Here is a 22,690-nt window from a genome sequence, read left to right as displayed (position 1 = left end):
GGAGGTGAGGCTGAGGCGCACCCCTGAGCCGCTCAGGCTCGCGCAGCGGCTTCCCCGTGGGCCTGGGCCAGCCGGACGAGGCGACACGGGCGGCCTCCGCGCGCGGGGACGCAGCCGGCCGCCCCCGGTAGGTTCCGCGGCGCGCTCTTCCCGGTGCCCGTGGCATCGCGGCCCGAGCGCCCGCCCGCACAGACCCGGGTCCAGGGCCCCGGCATGGGGGCGGCCGCCGGGGCGCGGGGAGCAGCTGCGGGGCGGCCCGCCCGGGTCCTGCTCGCGGGGTAGGCGGCCCCGCTGGGCCCAGCCCGGGGCGCCGGCGCTTCCTTCCAGCAGGCTGCGGGGGGCGGGAGGCGCCCCAGCGTGGCCGCCCGGGTCAGCGCGGGCGAGTCAGCGTCGCGGGGGCGCCTCCCGCCTCCGCCTGCCTCGGCGAGACCCCGGCCCTGCCGCCCGCCCCGCCCGGCCCGGCCCCGCGGGCCCGCAGCCGGCCAGCAGACCGCCTAATGGCCGCCCGCGCGCAGCCGGGTCCACGCGCGCCCACCCCGCGGCCGCGCTGCTGCCCTGGTGGGTGTCTGCGGGCGACGCAGCCCGGGGCCGAGGAGCGCGACGGGCAAGGGCAGGCGCCCCTCAGGCCCCTGAAAACAGACGGAGGGCGCCGGCGCGGCCGTCCAGACGGGCAGCCTTGGCCCGCGGGGGAAACTGAGGCCCAGGCACGGCGGGGACTGTCCAAGGTCAGCGGCGCGGGCGCCGGGCTCTGCCTTCCGCCCCCCTCGCTCCCTGGGGACAGGTAGGCCCCGCGGCCGCCTCCCCGCCCGGCCGGCCCGCGCAGGGGTCCGGGCGCCGCAGTGCGCGCGGTCGGGGAGCTCGGGCGGGAGGGTGTGACCCGCGGCCTGCGGGCCCCGCTCTCCGCCGGGCTGCGGGCGGCCCGGGGCCCCGGGCAGAGCTTAACACCCGCCCGGTGAGCCTGCGCGGGTCCCCCAGAGTTAACCCGGTAAGGGAAATAGCTTTTTTCAGGGGTGCGTTTCTAGAGTGCAGTGTACGAGGTCATTTAGGAGGTGAGAAAAGACAACCGCGTCCAAAATTATTAGAATTTTTTAAAGGAAGAGTTGATTGCAAAACAGGAAATAAAAACGTAAAGGAGAAAATAAAGATAACTTCAAATTTCATCTTTTAGGCCGTTGAGATTTTTCTGGATATGTTAAAATTTTCTCTGCATAGGCATAGTTAACCCAATAACAGGGACAGAAGTAATATCTTGTTTTAATTCGCATGTCTGATTACCCAGGGGAAATCAGAACCTTTTTCAATGTGTTGATTACCCAGGGAAAATAAACACCTTTAATGATGTTTTGGCCTTTTGCATTTCTGTGGGTGAATTGACTTAATTCTGTTCCTCCCTTTTCAGTTGACTTTCTGTTTGTGATTTTTAAGCACTCTTTATATATTACACGTTAAAGTAGTAATTCTGTCATTTATGTTGCACAGTCTTTCCCAGTTTCCTTAATGGTTTTCCCAGTTTTTTCATCTTTGACCATATATAAGTTTAACTTTTGATTTAGTCAGATCTATTATTCTTTTTCTTTGTTGTTTCTTTTTGAGGACCTTTCCTAACCCAAGTTTATATAAATATTCTCCTGCAGTTTTTTCAGGTACTTCAAAGATTTCATTTAAAAATTTTAATGTGGAATTTATTCTAGGTGGAGTTATGAAGTGGAGAGCTAATTTACTTTCCCTGAGTGGATAGCCAATTGCTGCAATTATGACAGAATAAATTATTACTTATTTGTGTCTTTTTGTGGATTTTGGCATGTTTTAGTATATTTTGGTGCCAGTGCACCAAACTTTTAATTCCTGAGGATTTATAATAGGTTTAATGTCTCCTTTGGCAGATTCTTTATTACCCAGTATCACTTTTCTGGGTTTTAAAAAAATCAGTTTTATTAAGGTACAGTAAAATGCACAATTTAAATGTATGTATTGATGAGTTTTGTCAAATGTAACCATCACAATAATAAAATTATGGAGTACTCTGTTAGCTTACTGTCATCATTGCACAGGGCCCATGTTAATTTTCAATATATTCTTCCAATTTCAGTGTATGTGCCACCAAAGTGAGCATTTCCTAGCAGTCTCTATTAGACCTAACTCCAGATCTTTAGAATATTTTGGTTAAGGGAACCAACCTCTCCCTGCTCCACCAAAAAAAACAAAAGCATGTTTGTATTTCTACTTGGCTTTTGATAACACGGGTCCTGAGTGTAGGAGCCCTGAATGTCACGTTCACCCTCCTGATGCCTGACACACAGGACTCAGTATTTGTTGAATGGAACATTTCATAATGATGATAAAAGTAATATATGCTTTTTGCATAAGTATAGAAAGCAAAACAGGAAACCTTCACCTCCCATACCTTCATCTCTTCTTCACTAAGTTATATTCCCCATTAAAATAAAATGATCATACTATGAACACTTTTCTACAATTTGCATTGACAGAGTTTGCGTTTTTCCCTTAGAGACTTTTAAAATCTGCTCAGTTGCTATAACAAATTACCATAGACTGGGTAGCTTAAACAGCAGAAACATTCCTCACAGTTCTGGAGGCTGGAAGTCTGAGATCAGGGTGCCCGTTCAGTTGGGTTCTGGGGAAGGCCCTCCTCCTGGTTTATAGATGGCCATCTTCTGGCTGTGTCCTCACTGGCAGAGCAGAGAGAGGAAGCAAGCTCTCTCCTGTTCCTCTTATAAGAGCACTGATCCCAGCAGGAGAGCTCCAGGGACAGGACCTAATTACCTCCCAAAGACCCAGTCTCCAAATGCAATCACATTGGGAATCAGGGTTTTAATATATGAATTTTGAGGAACACAAACATTCAGTCTGCAAGAGACCTAGCTAAGATTCTTTTGTCCTGGGCTTTTTTTTTTTTTTCCCCCCTGTTAATCCTCATGGGAGGATATTTTTTCCATTGATTTTTAGAGAGAGTGGAAGGAAGGGAGGGAGGGAGGAAGAGAAGGGGGGGTGAGAGAGAGAGAGAGAAACATTGATGTGAGAGAGCCACATCGATTGCTTGCCTCCTGCATACTCCCTGCCTGGGCTGGAGATCAAAACTGCAACCCAGGTACATGCCCTTGACTGGGAATGGGACTCGCGACCCTCCTGTGCACGGGCCAACGCTCTAACTGCTGAGCACACGGGCCAGGGCTCTCTTTCTTTTTAATGTATAATCCCCTTGTGTAATTACCCTAAGCCTGTTTCCTGTTGCCAGGCATTTTCTTGCCGTGCAGTTCAGCCGGCCTTCTCCTTTCCTTCCTGCACCTCGCCCTTTCTCTTTCTTCTTACAAATAAAAACTGCCCTGAACGTTTCTTGTCCATCTTTGGTAGCATGTGCTTGCATTTCTGCAGGGTAGATTCCTACAAGTAAAATCTCTCTGTCAAAGGGATATACGTATAACGTTTTTATAGATACTATCCCAACTTTCCTTCCAAAGGCTGCACCAGTTTATATGAAAGTGCCCGTTTGTTGAACTGGACCACATCCTCTTAAAGTACATTAAATTGACCTTATGTTAACTATAGAGATGAATTTTGGAGAAAAAGTCCTCTATTTCCTCTTTCATTAGTGAGTCTCTCCAGCTGGGAAAATGTTATTTTTCTCCATTTATTAAAGACTTTTTAAGTGTCCTTCTTATAGTATATGTGCATATTTCTTAAGTTTATTTCTGTGTATTTTAGTTGTTTTCCCCCCCATTTTGTCTGGTACCTTTTATCCCATTAATTAATTTGGTGGTTGATTAGGTGGAATCAATTAGTATATATAATATACATAATATTACTTTTACATGTTAATTTTGCTACTGCCCACATTCTGAAAGTTTGTTAACATTCTGATGTTTTTTTCAGCTGCTTTTCTTGGGTTGCCAATCTATGCAGAGGTATTATTGCATATTGGTTGAGAACATGGGTTCTGGAACCAGTCTGCCTGGGCTCAAGTTTCCTTAAAAGCTTTGTTAACCTTGGGAACAAGTTAATTGTATCTTAGTTTCTTTAGGTACAAAAGGGGCTTAGTAATAGTACTTCTCATAGGCTTCTTTTTTTTTTTTTAAATTCTCACCCCAGGATATTTTTTCCATTACTTTTCAGAGAGTGGAAGGGAGAGAGAGAGGGAGAAACATCAATGTGAGAAAGACACAATGATTGGTTGCCTTCCACACTCACCCTGACCAGGGCCAGGGATGCAGCCTGAGGTACATGCCCTTGACCCAGAATTGAACCCAGCACCCTTCAGTCTGTGGGTCAACGCTGTAACCACTGAGCCAAACCAGCTAGGGCTCATAGGCTTCTTATGAGGATCAATGAGATGCTCAGAACAGTTCCTGGCACATAAGTGCTTAGCGAACATTTACAAATAAGTTGATCTGTGCTCATTATGTGACCAGGCTCTTTGATACTCCCAGTTTCATAGCTGAAGAACTGAGGCCCACGGAAGGCAACCAACTTGACTGTGGTCACATACAGTGCTCTTCTATGTGTGGAGTACTGTGCTAGGTCTCTGAAGGATACCAAAGATAAATCAGACTGAATCCACTAACAAGGGATTTGTAAGTTCCTTGGGGCATAAGTTAAGGGCCATGAATAAAGCGATGGAAGGCAGCCGGCAGCAGCCGGAAAGCATGGGCTTTGAAATTTGTCCTGTGTTTGAATTTCCTGCTTGCAACATGATAGCATCTTTTCCCCCCCATCTAAATGGGATTCGTTCCATTTGAGAGTGTTGTTTCGGTCAGAAGAAATAGATGTGAGTCTAGTACAGAAGTTGGATATGTAGTTGGAGCTTACTAAGTGGTAGCTATAAATAGATACAATCTAAAGTAGAAAGTGACAAACGAATGTCCTTGGGGGAAAGTTCATGTAAGGGGCCTAAGCACTTGAGAGAAAAAAAGATTATTTCTGGTTGGGGGAGATCAGGGTTGGCTTTTGGAAGAGGTCCCTTTGGAACTGACTCTTGATGGTTGATGTAACCTGTGTGAGTAGAAATGGGTCTGGAAAGATAGTTGGAACTGGATTGTGAAGAATCTTGGCTAAGAATGTGGACTTGATCCTGCAGTCATCGGGGAATCGGTGGACAGTTGTACAGAATGAGAGTGCTGTGTTCAGACCTGTGCTGCGGAGTATCGGATGGATGCTGATAATGTAAAACACTGCCATCATCTGCAGTGTCAAGTCTGACAAAGGGCCTTTTCATAGCTGTTATCTCATTTCATCTTTACAACACCTCCACAAATAAGATATCTTTTGTTTTCTTATTTTGCAGAGGCAAAACAGTCTGAGAGAGATCAAACAATTTCTTCACACAAATATACCTAATTAGCAAGTGTTGCTGTTACCAGATCGCTTCAGTGCCAGGGGCTGGCCCTGCGCCTGAGTTTCCAGGACTTTTCTCTAGTCAGGCGACCTCCAGGTTCTTGACTCACCCAGGAAAAATTTCAAGAGCGAGCTGGAGTGAGAACAAAGCAGGTTTTATTCAGGTAGAGAAAAAGAGACCAGGGCCTGGGCACTGCTGTAAAAGAAGCGAAAGCACTAGTTCAGATGGACTCTCGCGAGTGGGTTGCTCGAGTTGTCATTCGGTTCTTGGGACTTTGTATGTTTCCAAGGCGGGGCCTGTTTCTAAGCTTTGTGGTGCTGGATTATGACTCCATCTCTGGTTGGGAGGGGGCCTTGCTGTTGTTGACTTCTGAGACCACCTCAGGGGTTCCTGCAATAAACTGTTTCCCTTCTGATCATGCTCAGAGGTGGGGGCTCTGGTGGGAGGATGTTGGCTCCTACTTCCTCACTCCATTTGTCTGGATTGCCCCCTAACTTCTTTCTATCCTGTCTCATTGGGACCAAAACAGCTCATTCTGGAAGTCAGAAGCCTTGGTGGGAGCCCGTTGCAGTCAGCTGGCCTGGATGGAGGTGATGAGTAATCAGGAATGGCAGCAAGGAGGGGAGGAGAGAAGAGAGACTGTGAAGGTGGAATGGCTAGGACTTGGGAAGTGACAGGATAGGGGCGAGAAGTCAGAACTTATTGGTCTTTTGGACCCAGGTGCCTGGAGAGTGGTGCACATTCTTGGAGGAGGCTAACTTGGGAAACATGGGTTATGTCCTGATGTTCAGCCTGCATTCTGCCTCCCATATTCCTGTGACCCTTCAGCTTAATTTTCAGAAGCTGCACTACAATGTGATTGTCATTGTCACTCCATTTATTCATCCTAGACCTATTTCACATTCATTTCTTGGTGTCTTTGCCCTTTATCACCTTCCCTGACAGCTCCATCCTAGACATGGTAACAGGCATAATCCTGTTTAAGAACTGTTTGTGTTTGAAGTGCACTAGCAAGGGATAGACAAGAATTTCAGTAATCCTTGTGCCTTAGAATTGGGGCTGTGAAGGTGGGGTTGTCTCCAAGCCACCTCACCGATGCCAATCAGTAGACAGCTTTGTTGGAGTATGGGCCTGAGCTGGCAACATCATGGTGACTATGGGATTCTCAAAAAAAGGCAATCAGAGTGATACTGTAGACATAGTCCTCTGATTGCCCACCCCCAAGACTAAGCTAGGAGTGGAGAACTCCTTCCCTCAAACTACCAATGGAAAATTCTATGTTTTCACGTCTGTTCTTCTAATGCCAGTTATCTTAAAACAAGGTCAGTAAAATGAACTAAATTTTAGGTGGTATTGGACACCACATGCCACTGTGCAGCAATTGGTTAAACCCTTTAAAAAGTGGTTTCAGAAAGCTAACAAGAACACAGTCCTGAATGCCTACATAACTTCACATAGCTGGATTTTAGGCAACCCAGTCATCTGATCATTGAATGAAGGATCCGATCCCAGCTCCCATGTGCCGAAGATGGCTGTGCATTATTCAAGATATTTTCTGCCCCGCCCTGGAGAGACATATATTTCCCTAATCATTGACGTCAGGCTTCACCATATGTCTTTTGGAACCTGCTTTCTTGTGGAAAAATACATGACTCTGCCCTGTTGCACTTAAGAGTTATCATGTGACTTGCCCTGGTCAGTGAAATGTAGGTGGGCATGATGTAATTTTTGAGCTGTAGCTTTGAGATTCACTATCTGTCCCTTTCCCCTGTGCCACAAAACCAGCCATGTTCAGGGAAGAGGCAGTTCCGTCTACCTGGGTCCTAGAGTGTAGATAACATGGAGCAGAGATAGTCAACCCATAATGGACAAGTAACGTGGGCAAGAATTAAATCTCAGTTTTTATCAACCTCTGGGACTTTAGAGTCATTGCTGTGGCCTGTCCTGACCTATACAGTATAGCATGATAGGGGGCCAGATGCCTTATGAGCATTCTAGAAATTTCCGAGACTCTCAGCAGATGGCTAGATCCTATCTTTTTTCCTGAGGGCTTAGAAATCAGCCTGCTGCTTTCCCTTTCTATTGAATCTTCACTTCCCCTCCTCTGCTGTGTGGAGGAGTACATTTCTCTGCCTCATTGCTTTGGCCATTGCATGGCGAGTGGACTTGATCTATATGGCACACTTACACGAGGCTGTAAATGTATCTGCATACTTTGACTCTTGTGTAGCTTCCATCCACCAAAAGAGCATACCCAGGTGGCCGTTCTGCAACTTGACAGGGAATGACAGGTATGTGCAGTGACCGGATTCTGACCTGCAGTCTGGAGCTGAACCCAGCTGAGCCATAGCTATCCACAGACCAGTGAGCAAGAAATACATGCTATTATTATAAGCTATGAAGATCTGGGGCTGTTGCACTGGCTGGTTGGCTCGGTTGGAGCATCATCCCATACACCAAAAGGCTGCAGGTTCGATTCCCAGTCAGGGCACATACCTAGGTTTCGGGTTCGATCTTGGTAGGGTGCAGGAAGCAACCGATTGATGTTTCTCTCCCCCCACCTCTTCCTCTAAAATCAATACAAAAGCACCCTTCAACAGTGAGGATTTAAAAAAAAAAAAAAAAGATCTGGGGTTGTTCACCTCCCTAGCAAGAGCAGATCTTGGACTGTGTGTCCTCTGAACGGAACCCCTCCCCTTCCCTGATCATCAGTAGAACTGCAGTCTCACACCATATTTTCAAAACAAGGGATTTCTGAGATGTTGATGATTTTATTGCTCCCAGTAGGGAAATTGCCCAGGATTAAAGGCCTTTATATCAGCACTAGGTTCTTTAGTTTCCATCCTAAGAAATAATGGAATCTAAGGAAAATCTTCATGCTTGCTTTATATAGCTTCAAGAAAGTCCCCTCTACTACTTGGAACACATAAGTCTCTTTTGTACAGAAATTCTGGAGCCAGCCCTGCAAGCACACCAGGCTCCTTAGCAAGCTCCTGGAAAATTCAAGCAGGAAGCCAAGGGCCCAGGAGGACTTGGTGCTTTCAGGGCCTCTCCAGTCATCTGGTGTAAGGGTGTTCCCTCAATCAGTTTGTTCATTCAATAAATAACACGGACTTTACCCTCAGGTAGTGCTAGGTATTGGGTATCCATGGTGATCAAGACAGATCAGCTCATGTTCTGATGGGGGAGGCTGGTTGAACCAAGGATTAGCAAGGAATCTAACAAGCTATTGTTATAAAATTGCTAGGAGGGCAATGATATTTCTGTTAAATATATTAAAATTGAAAATTTATTTTTTATAAGTCAGTACCTTTAAGTCAAAAGCTGCAAATAAGTATTCAATAAAATGTTTTTCATCTCACCCCAGTCCCTAAGCCACATAGTTCCCCTCTTCGGGGGCAAAGTTCCCAGTCTCTTGTATATCCTTCCAAAGATAGTCTATGTATATACAAGTACATTTATGTATATTTCCCTCCCTTTTTTTCCCCCACACAATGGTAGCATGTCATGCATACTTTCTTCTTTTTTATCTTTACCCAAGGATATTTTTTCCACATTGCTTTTTCAGAGAGAGTGGAAAGGGGGGAGAGAGAGGGAGAGGGAGAGAAATATGATGTGAGAGAGACACATTGATTGGTTGCCTCCCGCTCGTGTGCTGGCCAGGGCGGGGGATTGAGCCTGCAATTGAGGTACGTGCCCCCTTGGCTGGAATCAAACCCAGGACCCTTCAGCCTGCGGGCTGATGCTCTAACCACTGAGCCAAACCGGGAAGTGCTATACATATTTTTTTATATCTTCTTTAAATGAAGATATATCTTAAATTTTTTTCATATCTGTACATAGAGTTTACTTTTTTTAACTTTTTTTTCTTTTGGTGAGAACACTTAAGTTCTACCCTCTTATCAAATTTCAGTTATACAATCCAGTATTTTCAACCATAGTTGTCATGTTATGCATTAGATCCTCAGAACTTATTCATCTTATAACTGAAAGTTGGTGGCTTTTGACCAACTTCTCCCTACCCCTCCGCCTCTCAGCCCCTGGCAACCACCACTCCACTCTCTGTTTCTATGAGTTTGACTTTTTTTTTTTTTTAAGATTGCACATATAAGAGATAACATGCAGTATTTGGCTTTCTCTATCTGTCTTATTTCACTCAGCTTAATGCCCTCCAGGTTCATCCATGTTGTCACCAGTGGCGGGATTTTCTTCTTTTTTAAAGCTGAATAATATTTTATTGCATGTAATATATACCATATATTCTTTATGAAACCATTCATCTGCCATTGGACACTTAGGTTGTTTCCATATCTTGGTTATTGTGAATAGTGCTGCAGTGAACATGGGAGTGCAGGTAATTCTTCAAAGTGGTGGTTTTGTTTCCTTTGGATATATATCCAGATGTGGGATTATACAGTAATTCTATTTTTAGTTTTTTGAGGAATCTCCATACTTTTTTCCATAGTGGCCATACCAGTGTATGCTCCAGCAAATAGTGTACAAGAATTCCTTTTCTCTACATCCTTCCCAGCATTTGCTGTGTACTGTCTCTTTGATAACAGGCCCCTTAACGGGTGTGAAGTGACATTTCATTGGGGTTTGATTTGCATATTCATGAAATGAGATGTGTTGTAAGTGTAAAATACTAGATTTTAAAGACTTAGTATGAAAAAAAAGAATGTAAAATAACCTCATTAATAATTTTTTAATATTAGCTCCATGTTGAAATAATAGTTTTGATGTATCGCATTAAAATATACTAAAATTAATGTCATCTGTTTCCTTTTACTTTTTTATTGTGGCTACTAGAAAAATTTAAATTACATGTGTAACTTGCATTACATTTCTATTGGACAGTGCTAGTCTAGAGCAGGGGCTGGAAACTGTGGGCTCCAGGCCAGGTTTGGCTTACAGCCTGTTTTTATTTGACTAGAGTACTAAAAATAGTTTTTACGTGTTTAAAGAGTTTCAAAAAAGAATCTGAGAAGAATATGCCACACACATAGCGTGTGGCCCACAAAGTCTAAAATACTGCTGTTTAGCGTTTTACAGAAAGACATTGCCAACTTCCAGCCTGAAGACGGCCCAGATCATCAAGGGCGTTATGGACCATGATAAGAAGCTTTGGATTTTATTAAGAGGAGATTGGCATGATCAGATTCATATTGTTAAATCAATTGTGTACGTGTGCATTTATGTGTGTGCACACACCGGCCTGGAAACATCCTACCCCTGGGACTTATCTGGGCTAAAGAGTGTCACATTGTTGCTTTACCAAAAACTGTCGCTGGAAGAGTGTGTTGAAGGAGAGTGGATAGCAGCTTTATACCAAACACAGAGCTCTGCTTTGTCATCTTAGTACTTAGTAGGTGCCTTGCATTTTCCAGGCTGCAGGCTTTATCTGTTGACTGGTTTTTGCTCCTTCTAAGTGGGCACAGCTCTCTTGAGTAGGAGGAGAAGGGTGAGCCAGAAGCCACCTGAATGACTGTTCCCAAGGCCAGCTTAGTGGGAGTGTGAGCTCAACCCTTTTCGGTCCTTGGTTTTCATTAGTAGTGATGCTGGTGAGGCCATGGAGAAGTGCAGCCACGTGGCTTATTAACTCCCTGGACCTGAGCAGATCCCAGAGAGAAGCAACCGGTCTGCAGTACTCCAGAAGTCACAAGCCAGCAAGCTGGGGCTGTGTACTATTCAAACCTCTCCCTGCTTATCTCCCTCTTCAGTGCTGTTCAGATCTCTCACTAGTATTGGGATAGTCTGTCTCACCCCTGGGATCCCACAGCATGATCTGCTTCTGTTGCTGATGTGAGACTTGTCTCTGCTTCCTTAAATTTACTATGTTGTCACACAGTAAGTCCTCACTTAACATCATTAATAGGTTTTTCAACTTTAAGTGAAACAACATATCACAAAACCAGTTTTACCATAGACTAATTGATATGAACAAGAGTTAGGTTCCTAGAGCATCTCAGCAGCGTTAGAACTAGACGACACCATTTGAAGACCTGCTCTGCTGTAGAGAGCCTTGGTATCCTACACAACGCTGGTGGGCAGGGTGGGCTAACCATTGGAATAAATATGTCCAAAAATCATTAGTAGCTAGGCACAGAGGTGTATGTATAACTCACAGCACAGTCCACTGTAGGTTGGGAGGGTGCCGCAGGTGCGTAGTTGGGAGGTACCTTTGTTCCATGTAGTCGTTCAAGGACACAGGCTCCTGCCATCTGGTGGTTCCACCCTCCTCTCGATATCCGCCAAGGCTATTCATTCAGCTGGTAGATGTAGAAAGAGAAAGTTGAGAGGCACATCTGCCCTCAACCCTCTTGGCCCAGAAGTCACACCCATCACTTTGCTGGTAAGCCCTAGTCACAGGACCACACCTGGAAGAAGATGGGCTAGGAAAGGGGGTCTTTCTGTGTTCCCAGGGACAGGATATGAAAATGAGACGCCTAGAGACTGCACCACAACAGCCTTGTATGGTACCTGGGTAGTCAGTCCTTCAAGATAATTCACAAGCTAGGCTGTTTTCTTCCAAGTGTGTGCAAATTATGTGCTTCTGAAGTAAGAGGTGTACCTTCTGTAGACACCATTTTGTTATTATTTTTTAAATTTTATTTTATTTTTCCCCATCACCATTTATCCCCCCATGCCCTCCCCCTCCAGTCCCCCGCAGTCACCACACTGTTGTCTGTGTTCACGAGTTGACACTGTTTAGTTTTGCGTTGACCTTACTGGTGTCATACTGGCTTTGTCCTTTTAATTCTGGATTTTGGTGTGAACCTCTTTTCCCTCTGATCATTAGATCTGCTTAGGCCTAAGATGTTGCCTGAGTTTGTACATAGGGATGTAGTTTGATGGCATTTTTACTATGCATTATTTTGCCCTGTAACACTTCTAATCCTCACGGTAACCCTATGCGATGAGTAGTATTATCTCCATTTTCGAGGTTAGGAATCCAAGGTGTGGAGAGCGAAGTGACTTTCCCGAGTGGCTGAGCTGGGATCCAACGTGTGCCTGACCTCAGGCCTGCGCTCTGAGTCAGCATGCCGCTCAAGATTTCTTTCCGGAACTTGCTAAGGGCAACTGTCTCTCCCATCTTCATCTCTGCCTACCTCAGACACTTGCTTCTCTCCTAAAGGATGGGGCTGTAGAGTTCTCTTGCACAGGGAAGATCCTTTCTCTTACTGGTTCCCATGGTAGTAAAAAATAAAATGGGAGAACAATCAGGACTCAGTTGAGATGCAATTTTCAGTATAGTTGCATGAGATTAGAGAAACAGGAATGGAAGATCTTGGCAAAGACGTTTCAGGGAACCATAAATTGTCATTTTTGGAGAGTTGGGTGTGTGCAGAGAAGACAGTTTTCAGAAATTACAGCAACAAGTATTTGCAGTGCATTTACATTGGAAGGTACTTATTTTTTTGTGTCAAGCCTTGCTTTTATGCGTCTGCTTTAAGAACCCATGTCTGTGCAGCTGCTTAATTGACATAATGAATTTACTGGTGTACCTGGTGATTCACTGGCACACTGTAAACCTAACTAAGCACCTACTTGTAGGCATGGAGACTTGGTCGCATGCACCAAGGTTTCATTACTCACAGAAGTAACAAAAGAATCCAAGGGGTCATTAGCAGATACAACCAAAGAATAGTGTACTGGAGAAAATGCGTAATCTCTAGTAGCTACCCAGCCTAGAACTGGAATTTCTGGTTTGATATGTGCTGAGTTCTGTCCCTGGATTTTAGAAGCCCTTTACCAGTCTCTGCTTCCTCTTTCTTTAGGTTCGACTCGCACTGATTTGGGCCTGCAGTCCCAGGATGGTTTGTTCTCGGGACCAGACCTGACCAGAAGTTGACCTCATGAGCACATCAGCCCCTCCCGCTGCCATGCTCCTCCGGAGGCTGAGGCGGCTCTCCTGGGGCAGCACTGCTGTCCAGCTCTTCATCTTGACGGTGGTGACGTTTGGCCTGCTGGCCCCCCTGGCCTGTCACCGGCTTCTACACTCTTACTTTTACCTTCGCCATTGGCATCTGAACCAGATGAGCCAAGAGTACCTGCAACAAAGCTTGAAAGAGGGTGAAGCTGCCCTCCACTACTTTGAGGAGCTGCCCTCCGCCAACGGCTCAGTGCCCATCGTCTGGCAGGCCACCCCACGGCCCTGGCTGGTTATCACCATCGTCACTGTGGACAGACAGCCTGGCTTCCACTACGTCCTGCAGGTGGTGTCCCAGTTCCACCGGCTTCTGCAACAGTGTGGCCCCCAGTGCGAGGGGCACCAACTCTTCCTGTGCAACGTGGAGCGCAGCGTGAGCCATTTGGATGCCAAGCTGCTGTCCAAGTACGTCCCCGTGGCCAACCGCTACGAGGGCACTGAAGATGATTACGGCGACGACCCTTCGACCAACTCGTTTGAGAAGGAGAAGCAGGACTATGTCTATTGCCTGGAGTCCTCCCTGCAGACCTACAACCCCGACTACGTCCTGATGGTGGAAGACGACGCCATTCCCGAAGAGCAGATCTTCCCAGTCTTGGAGCACCTGCTGCGGGCTCGCCTGTCTGAGCCGCACCTCAGAGATGCCCTTTACCTGAAGCTCTACCATCCCGAGAGGCTGCAGCACTACATCAACCCCGAGCCCATGCGGATCCTGGAGTGGATCGGGGTGGGCATGGTGCTGGGGCCCGTGCTGACCTGGATATACATGCGGTTTGCCAGCCGCCCGGGGTTTAGCTGGCCAGTCCTGCTCTTTTTTTCCCTGTATAGCATGGGGCTGGTGGAACTGGTGGGCCGGCACTATTTCCTGGAGCTGCGGCGGCTGAGCCCTTCCCTGTACAGCGTGGTCCCTGCTTCGCAGTGTTGCACCCCAGCCATGCTCTTCCCTGCCCCTGCGGCCCGCCGGACCCTCACCTACCTGTCCCAGGTGTACTGCCATCAGGGCTTTGGCAAGGACATGGCACTGTACTCACTGTTGAGGGCCAAGGGGGAGCGGGCCTACGTGGTGGAACCCAACCTCGTGAAACACATTGGGCTCTTCTCCAGCCTCCGGTACAACTTTCACCCCAGACTGCTCTAGCGGGCCACGAAATGTCTTTCTGAAATTGGCCACTTCTTGGAGATTCAAATACTGAGCTCTTTATTTAGACACGATTGCTTGCAGATATTCCATTGTTTTAACGTTGCTGAGGTCGTAGATACTGGGATGGCAGAAGAACAGACCAGTTGAGAACCTTGGCAGGAGAAGCAGTTGGCCACAGATCCAGACCTCTGTCCCTCCACACAGCCACACTGCCTCATGCAGTCTGATCCACCCACCGAGGGGGGAGTCTAAATACCAGTTATAGTCTCCAGTTGTCTTCAGCTGTGCTTCGTGATAGAGATTGTGACTGCCAAAAGTATTGCGCACCGTGATGTGACTGGTTAAGTATTTTAAGGGTAGAATTTGGTGAAAGGTGAGATCCCCTTGAATCGATTTCTTTCTCACTGGCCGTGAGAATGGATGTGTTTAGAATGTATGTCTAAAGAGGCAGGGTCATGTTGATAGATTCCACTTGTTTCCTTGACTTGATGTCATGAAAACCAATAAAAGCTGTGCAGCGCCTGGCAGCTTGGAGGCAGGTGACCGGCTTCTGTTACCTGCCTTTTCTTTTCTGCACTGTAGTGCACTGATAATCAATATTGTTAGTGAGAACTTAAGGGCACAGCAGAATTCGAAAGCACCTTATGGATCATCAAAGTCAGATTGCTTGTGTTTATTAGTCACTTAATATTGAAGATTTCTGTCATATTCTGATAATTTGAAAATTGGACATTGCAGATTGATGTAGAATGAGGGAGCTCTTTATGAACTGCATATCCCTTTCCCTAACTTTGCTAACCAGTCATCCTCATTTCTTTTCTTCTAGGTAGCATGATGATACAGAAAAAAATACATGGGCTGTGAAGTCAGAGGACCTGGATTATTATTTCAGATCTCTCTTATGTCCTGGTGTTGTGAACTTGGCCAAGTCAAGACCACTCTGAGTCTCAGTTTCTTCACCTGTAAAATGGGGACAGTGGTACCTACTTTTAAAGTTGCCTTGAGGTTTAAATGACAGAACGTATGTAAAACACCTTATAAGTGCTTAGCCCAGAAGGGGCACTTTGTAAATTTTAGTTATTTTCTCTCCTCTAATAAGCATATGAAAATCAAGTGTATTTTGGATAAAGATACTGATGATAGTGTTTAGAGTGTGAGATAGGACATGGGGCAGCTGTTCCAGACCAACCACTGCTAGAATAAAGGTTGACTTGTCATTGTGACTTCTGAAGGGAATGCAGCTTTCCACTGGACCCACCTCCAACCAAGCCCAAAGTACTTTTCATTCAAATTAGAAGTGATCTGAGACTCCTCTTGAGCTTATTATTCCAAGACTATCACGTGAAAATTACTTTTCTCAAAAGTTACAGATAAATGGCCTTTGACAATACTGATCAAACCAGTAGACGACAAGTCCGTTCATGAGGACAGGTGGTCATATTAGAGTTCAAGCAGTTGTCCAGTTTGTTTCAGTGCCACATCTTCCGTTTGCTTTACATTTCCACAGTGACCTTCCATTTGGGGATCCACTCACGGACACAGAGGGAGTACATGGGGGGTGGGAGTGGGTTCAGCACCACACTTTACAGATGAACAAACTGAGCCCCAGAGATGTTGAACAACTTCTCCAGGTTCACACACCTGAACAGGACTGAAACATAGCTCTTCCGACTTCTGGCCCCTGTGCTTTTTTCTTAACCACATTCATGTTATAAATATTTGTGTAGTCAGATTATCTTGTAAAATCTGATTGTAACCTGGACTGAATAATATCTCTGTAAACTAAGATGGTAGAAGCTCATTGTCATGTGGGTCTTGGGGAACAAACAGGTATCTATGTTGTGTTGTGTTGTTATAGTGACCTGTTACGTATTTCCCAGGAATGTCCAAAGTGATCAGAGCTACTAGATGACTTATTTAAGATGTTCAGATTCCACACCTTCATTCCTCTTCTCCCAGCAACTGGTACACCCCCGTGTTTGAGAACAGAACCACCCTCAACCTAGACCACATTAGAGTTTGTTGCATTAGTGATTGGATCCCCTCATGAAAATTATTTTGTCCAATGGCAGGAGAGCCATATCTGAGCTACCCAGGCTCAAGACAGGGAATCATTGCTGGTTTACATTTCTGCTCTTTCTAATTCAGTTGTCTACGGCATGCAGACATCCCCTCCTCCCCTGATTCCTTCATTCTGGATGGCCAAGGCCATCTTTGCCTTGTCTAATTTCTCTCCCTATACCCCAAGACATCTCCTCCCATTGATCTTAACTAGAGTCTGCTGTCCTTGGGCATTTTCTGCAGCTCAGTGCTGCCCTTTTATCTCTACTCACTTCGAGATTTTCCTCCCTTTTGTCCCTCATTCCTAGAGTCCAATTTTTGTATATTGTCCTGGATTAGGACAGCTGACAGCTTCACACCAAAGCTGAAATCTCCCGTTTAATCCTGAACAAGAGGACTAGAGGAGAACCCAAGTCCCCTTCCCATATCAAGGGGCATAGGTTACCGGGGAGTGAAGGTCTCTAATAGTCCCGCTCATCTTTCAGAGTTTAAATTATAGTCAGGCCTAAGAATCTCTCATTTGTGACTGAGTGTATTTGCATAGACATATCAGTTAAAATAAAAGCACCCATTCCACCGAGGTGTCCCGAGAAGACTTTTTGTCATTCTCTTTTATTCTATGGGATGGATTTTTTCGGATGTGGGTAGATAGTATCAAACACGCACACACAAGGACATACACACCACTGTGGAGTCCCAAAGTACCATGCAAAAGAATAGGCTGTTCACTTGAAAATTCACAACTGAATTTCTTAAGTGGAAACATTCGAATCGTGCATTCTTTTTTATTGTTGTTTCAAGAAAAAATGGTGAGAATACTACATTGTAACTGGAGAATACAAGTAGGACTTATATAATGATAAGATTAATCTAATTTACCTTGAGTACACTTCTCATTTGGGAGAACTTATTTAATTGGTAACTTAATTTGGGTGGAGAGGCATTCTAATTGGAGTTGATTACTGTGGGATTTCTAGATACACTAAGATTCATTGTGAGTTGCAGTAACACATGCTATAAATTTGGGTAATTTTAAGTCACATGAACAATTTGGATATTTTTATCCCAACTACAAAGAATTTGCTGAGAAATGTTCATTAACTGGCACAGGTTGGATTTTATTTGGAAAACTCTTGGGGCTGTGTCAAAGACAGTTGGAAATTGAATAATGCTAATGGCAAAAAAAAAGTGCTTAATATATTAGAGCTGCCATGGAGACCTGCAGTGGCTGGCAGTTCACCCTGGTACTTGGATGATTCACAGTAGTTGTGAGTCATCACTCTGCCGAATGGGAATTTTTGGTTTAGAATGGAACAAATCATCTTGACCTTTTTGGCAACAACCTACACAGAAATATGGAGAAACGAACTGATCTCAAAACATCTCTGTTCATCATTTGGGGGTAAAACCAGATGAAAATCCTGTGGCAAATGATGAATTTATCAAAAATGAACAAGGAACCGGTGGCATAAGAATGTAGGAGTGTGGTAGATTTAGTATGTCAGAGATGGGAGCAGAGAGCAATCATTAGAGTGAAGCAGAGGGTCTCACGTTTGTCACCTGTTCTTGTGTATCCCAAAGTCCCTTGTATAATAAATCCTTTGTGTGTTCAACTGTCATGAAATCTTTACAGGACCGGTCTGTGGATAATGCAAAGGAAGTCAACAATGGATAGTCCATGTTCTGGATCAATAATGCATTACTTTGCTAGGACCTGGCATCATAGTGTGTTTAGAATAAACTCAAACTCCTACACTACCTCCCAGATGTGATCTGGCCCCTGCAGACTCTGACTTCGTGTCTCATCCCTCCCGTCATTAAGCTCTAACTGCACTGGCTTTCCTTCAGCTCCTTGTATTTGCCTCACTGCTGCTTGCTGCAAGGCCTTTCTGTCTGTAATGCTTTCCCTTTGCCCAATTTTTTCCTATGATTCAGGCCTGAACTCAGCTTTAACCCCCCCATCCTCCAGCGGGCTTTCTTTCCCTCCTATCTAAAGCAGTCTTCCCCCTTTCCTACCCCCCAGGCCCATCTATCACCTTATCACACTACCAGGGTTGATTCCCTTCAAAGCTCGTCATTACCTGAAATTTTCACATCATTTTGGGTTGTCCCTTCTATCTCCTGCTACAGAATATAAGGTCTACAATATCAGGGGTCCCCTATGTTTCATATAATTCATCCCCAGACCCTAGAGCAACACCTGACACGTAGTAGGAAATGAATGAGAGAAAGAAAAAGAATTTACAGTGGAACTGTTACTGAATTCAAGGGGTTCACTTTTTGGGGTGCTCTATTCAAGGGCATGACTTGGTTGTCAGCTCTTCCTATTTATTTACTGCTGCATCTTCAAAATACTCTGCTATATTGTAACATTTAGCAAGAAATAACATTTACAACTGCCCAGACCTTGAGACCCTTGTCCTTTCTAACAACTGCCCACAAAAAGGAAGAATGCTGGAAGAAGAGGAATGGGGCTAGGGAAGAAAATTAGATGCAGAGGAACAAAGAGGAGGGTCCAAGTAGCGAGGGTTGGTTCTGAGGTACAACTTGACCCCGTAGAAGTTTTTGCAGGCTTGCCAGATAGATGGAGTGGCAAGTGCACAAAGGCTCTTCTTGCGCCACCACACCCCTAGCTACTGTTTACTTTGTTATCATGGTCTTGTTAGGGTGGGAGGGGCCGCCTGTGTGTGACTCTTGGGGAAGGTTGGGTTTCTCCTTCAGGCTGCAACAGCTGCATCTTCCTGGGAATCATCTAGACATGACCACCGCCCACGGTGGCACCACCCCGGTTCTAGGACTTTTGGGTCAAGAGGCTGGAAGGAGAGTGAAGGAATGACCACCACATTGTATCAGTGAGCTCTTCTCAAGTTACGTGGGTGACAGGGTTTAAACCTGACGGTGCAGCTCTGGGGGCTAGGGGTAGCTTTGGGCAAAACACTGTGATTTAACACCAATCAAGAATAGAGAGGTAACCGTTCTACGAAACTGAATGGGAGGAACAGAAAACTAAAGATCATTTTCCTGTTACAGAACTTTTGGTGCCTTTGATGTTTTGTTAGTGTAGCTGTGATTAAATGTGAATAAGCTGAGTCCTTTGCAAAACTCATGTGCCAGCAACACTTTAGACAAAGAATGTACCTCACCCCAATCTGTTTTTATCCGGGAAGCGATGTGAGCCCTGGCATTGAGCCCTGGCATTGCTGTGACTCAGGGACCTGAGACCATGGTGGTTTGTACATTCAACCTGATATATATATATATATATATATATATATATATTTTTTTTTTTTTTTTTTTTTAAATATATCTTTATTGATTTCAGAGAGAGGAAGGGAGAGGGAGAGAGACAGAAACATCAGTGATGAGAGAGCCATTGATCGGCTGCCTCCTTCACGACCCCGACTGTGCATCGAGCCCACAACCCGGGCATGTGCCCTGACCGGGAATCGAGCCTCGATCTCCTGGATCCTAGGTCGATGCTCAACCGCTGAGCCACGCCCGGATGGGCCAACCCCATACTTTTGAATCACAAGTCAACCAATCTGTGTAGATTTTCTTCTGGCACCGTGTTTGGGCAATTTCTCTTGTTCTCCTCAACTGTACCCCCGTTCAGCCCCGACACCTCCAGAATCCTTAGCCAGCTGGGATTCAGCAAAAGAAGCTTGGCTTTCATCTAGCTCCCCCTCCAATGAGGTTTATGATAAAGAAGACACAATTCCATCTTCCTGGAATCTACACATGAAAAAGGACTCCTCTTTTGAACAAGTAAAGGAAAAAGTATCTAAATTTTAAAAGTTCTAAAAAAGAATAGTGTGTGTTTCATATTCAAAATCATAGTGTGTGTATTATTCTGCAAGGAGCTACATCGGACAAATTAACCATACATAAATCTAAACTTAGTGGTGTATCCCCATCTTAATAAATGCCTAGATCATATTAGCAATAGTCATATGACTCAAGCTTTTTAAAAATGTAGCTGAACTGTTAGCTAAAATGCCCCAATGTGCAGAAACACGCTTCCACATTTGAAACAGATGCTTTGAAGATGTTAGAATCACATTACCTTTCACCTTACCAGTTAACATCAGAGAAAGGAGAGAACTGGTCCAGCCAAATTAACCCCTTATTGTCATACTTAACCATTAAGTCTCACACTAAAGAGACATTAAAATTCACAATTCCACGTCAGGAACCCTTTAGACAATTTTTTGTTCTCAGAAGGCACCAGGTGTCGTGTCCTATGTATCAACTACGTTTGTTGAGTGCCTACTGGGTGACTGCGGCTGAGCTAAGAGCTGGAGACACCAAGGTGAGTGGATAAGACGTGCCGTCTTCTGTGAACGAAAAGGGTTCCCTTGGCAAGCCTGACAAGATCAATAGCTCAATAGCTAAAAGTAAAACCACAAGGGATGTTTTGATCATTAAAAAAAAAAAACTCCTGAGTGAAGTCGCATCCTAAGGCCTATACGAGAGATTAATTTCTACCTTGACAAGCTCTGTTCATTTCTTTTGTGCATCCAGAATACTTAAAATGTCAAAGTGATCTCTTTTCCAGACCCTGGTACAGGGCGAGACAACCCCAACACTCCTCCTTATTATCTCTTACCCACATTTCTCTTTATAAACTATGTATGTGAAATGTTAACAGTCCTGCACCCACCAATGCGTAGGAAGTGTGCATCTCTCTATTTTAGTTTTTATCCAGTCCTAAAGGCTTCCCCCTCCTTAATCTGCTGCCAAGGGATTTCATGTCACCTTTCTTACGTCTCCTCCTTTGATTCTAATGTATAACATCAGGTGCAACACTGCTGTTCTCCAGAGCATTAATTATCTCAATCCCTTGAGATTTTGCTTCTGGGACTAGCCCCAAACCTTTCCTTAGATTTGGAATTTCTTTCAACGCTTTCTTTTACCACCTTGGTGTCCGGTGTGGGAGTTAGTACAGTGTGGCAGGTCCTGGGGTGGCAGGGTCACAGGGTGCCATCCGTAAGTTGCCCCAGAGTACCAGAACTCTAAGCTACCCCAACTTTCTCAGCTCCTCGGCAACCTCTTGCTGAAGACAACATGGCCTACAAAGAAGCCTCCAACTAACAAAGGAAATGACTGACACAAACATTGATTTACAGAAGTGGGTGGGGGTGGAAGGAGAATTCAGCTGTGCCAGCTACAGGGAGGTAAAGGAAGAGAGTTGGCTCTTAGAGCAGGTACTTTGGGGAGAAGATGTATAGCATTTGATGCAAGAGGAAGACCTAGAAAATTATCTTTGAACCTATTAAAGGTTATTTCTTTTCCTTGCATTTCCAGAAAAGCAAGCCTCTTAATGTCATGTTTTCTAATCCAAATTAGAAAAAAGATGTAATATCTTTTTCTGAAATGGAATTAAAAATACTCATTTGGAAAAGAAAAATATGACCCCAGAGAACTTTGCTTGCCCATGGATGACACACTTTGTTGCCAGCAGAAACTTACTATACTTTTCCCAAAAAAGAATCAAGAAAAGCCAAACAGTATTTTTCTGTCCATCCCATCTTGCTGGTCCTCAAATGGAGAGAATTGTGAGGGTCACACTTGTCCTCACTCCCTCAAGGTGAGTCTCATTCCCTAAAACTTTCCTAGTTCATTGTCCTTCCCAAGTCTTGTGGCCTTTGGGATTCTTGTGTAAAGTCTGTTTCTTAACATGGCTCATCTGCTTTATGGCTGAGTGCAAGTTAGATCTAGTGCCAGGAACTCTCTGCCCTCACAGGATGGCTACAGCTCACCCGTCACAAGCTGGAGGGAGCACCCCTCTTTGCACTCTGGACATTTTTTAACTGAGGGCCACAGTATTTATCGACTGATTCTCATCAGTGTTTCCATATGGATCCCCAAGCCTGAAGAAACTCATCCTTACTTTTTAAAATTAATTTTTTAAAACCAACCCACATTGAAACAGTATTGGCCAAAGAGCCCTCAGTCTGGCTCTAAGAATAGTAGGCAAGCTGCTGCTCCCTTAACAGTGGGATATTTTATAATTCACAAGCATTGTTCATAATTCTCCAACTACAAAGGCCTGAGTTTTTAGCAAATGTAATTCTTAACTAATTAGAAAGCATTCATGAGCTAATAGTTACTAGCCACTTGCCAATAAGAAAATGGGAAAGTTTGGTTTATATATGAAAATTCTGATTTTACTTGCTAAAGATGGGACAGCGCATATGAAAAGAAAAAT

The 22,690-nt window shown here is 45.0% G+C and overlaps 1 protein-coding gene and 1 non-coding gene across 2 annotated transcripts; one reads left to right on the top strand and one right to left on the bottom strand.

Annotated features, from left to right (window-relative positions):
• The first annotated feature begins 3 nt into the window (after positions 1-3).
• Positions 4-18,240, top strand: PGAP4 (post-GPI attachment to proteins GalNAc transferase 4). The gene is made up of 2 exons (XM_087822793.1): positions 4-127; positions 13,129-18,240. Exon 2 carries the CDS (start codon positions 13,207-13,209, stop codon positions 14,416-14,418), a length of 1,212 nt encoding a protein of 403 aa, XP_087678919.1. The 5' UTR covers positions 4-127; positions 13,129-13,206; the 3' UTR covers positions 14,419-18,240.
• On the bottom strand, positions 2,007-2,113 carry LOC148091855 (U6 spliceosomal RNA). The gene has a single exon (XR_015715483.1). It is a non-coding gene; the product is annotated as a U6 spliceosomal RNA (small nuclear RNA).
• Positions 18,241-22,690: the final 4,450 nt, after the last annotated feature.

The sequence above is a fragment of the Miniopterus natalensis genome, chromosome 12 (assembly GCF_054644295.1).
Source record: "Miniopterus natalensis isolate mMinNat1 chromosome 12, mMinNat1.hap1, whole genome shotgun sequence".
NCBI classification, from domain to species: Eukaryota; Metazoa; Chordata; class Mammalia; order Chiroptera; family Miniopteridae; genus Miniopterus; species Miniopterus natalensis.
Note: the sequence above shows the minus strand (reverse complement) of the source record. Positions and strands in the feature narration are given on the sequence as shown.

Coding starts and splice junctions, on each gene's coding strand:
- PGAP4 (XM_087822793.1), top strand. CDS start 13,207: ATGAGCACATCAGCCCCTCCCGCTGCCATGCTCCTCCGGAGGCTGAGG.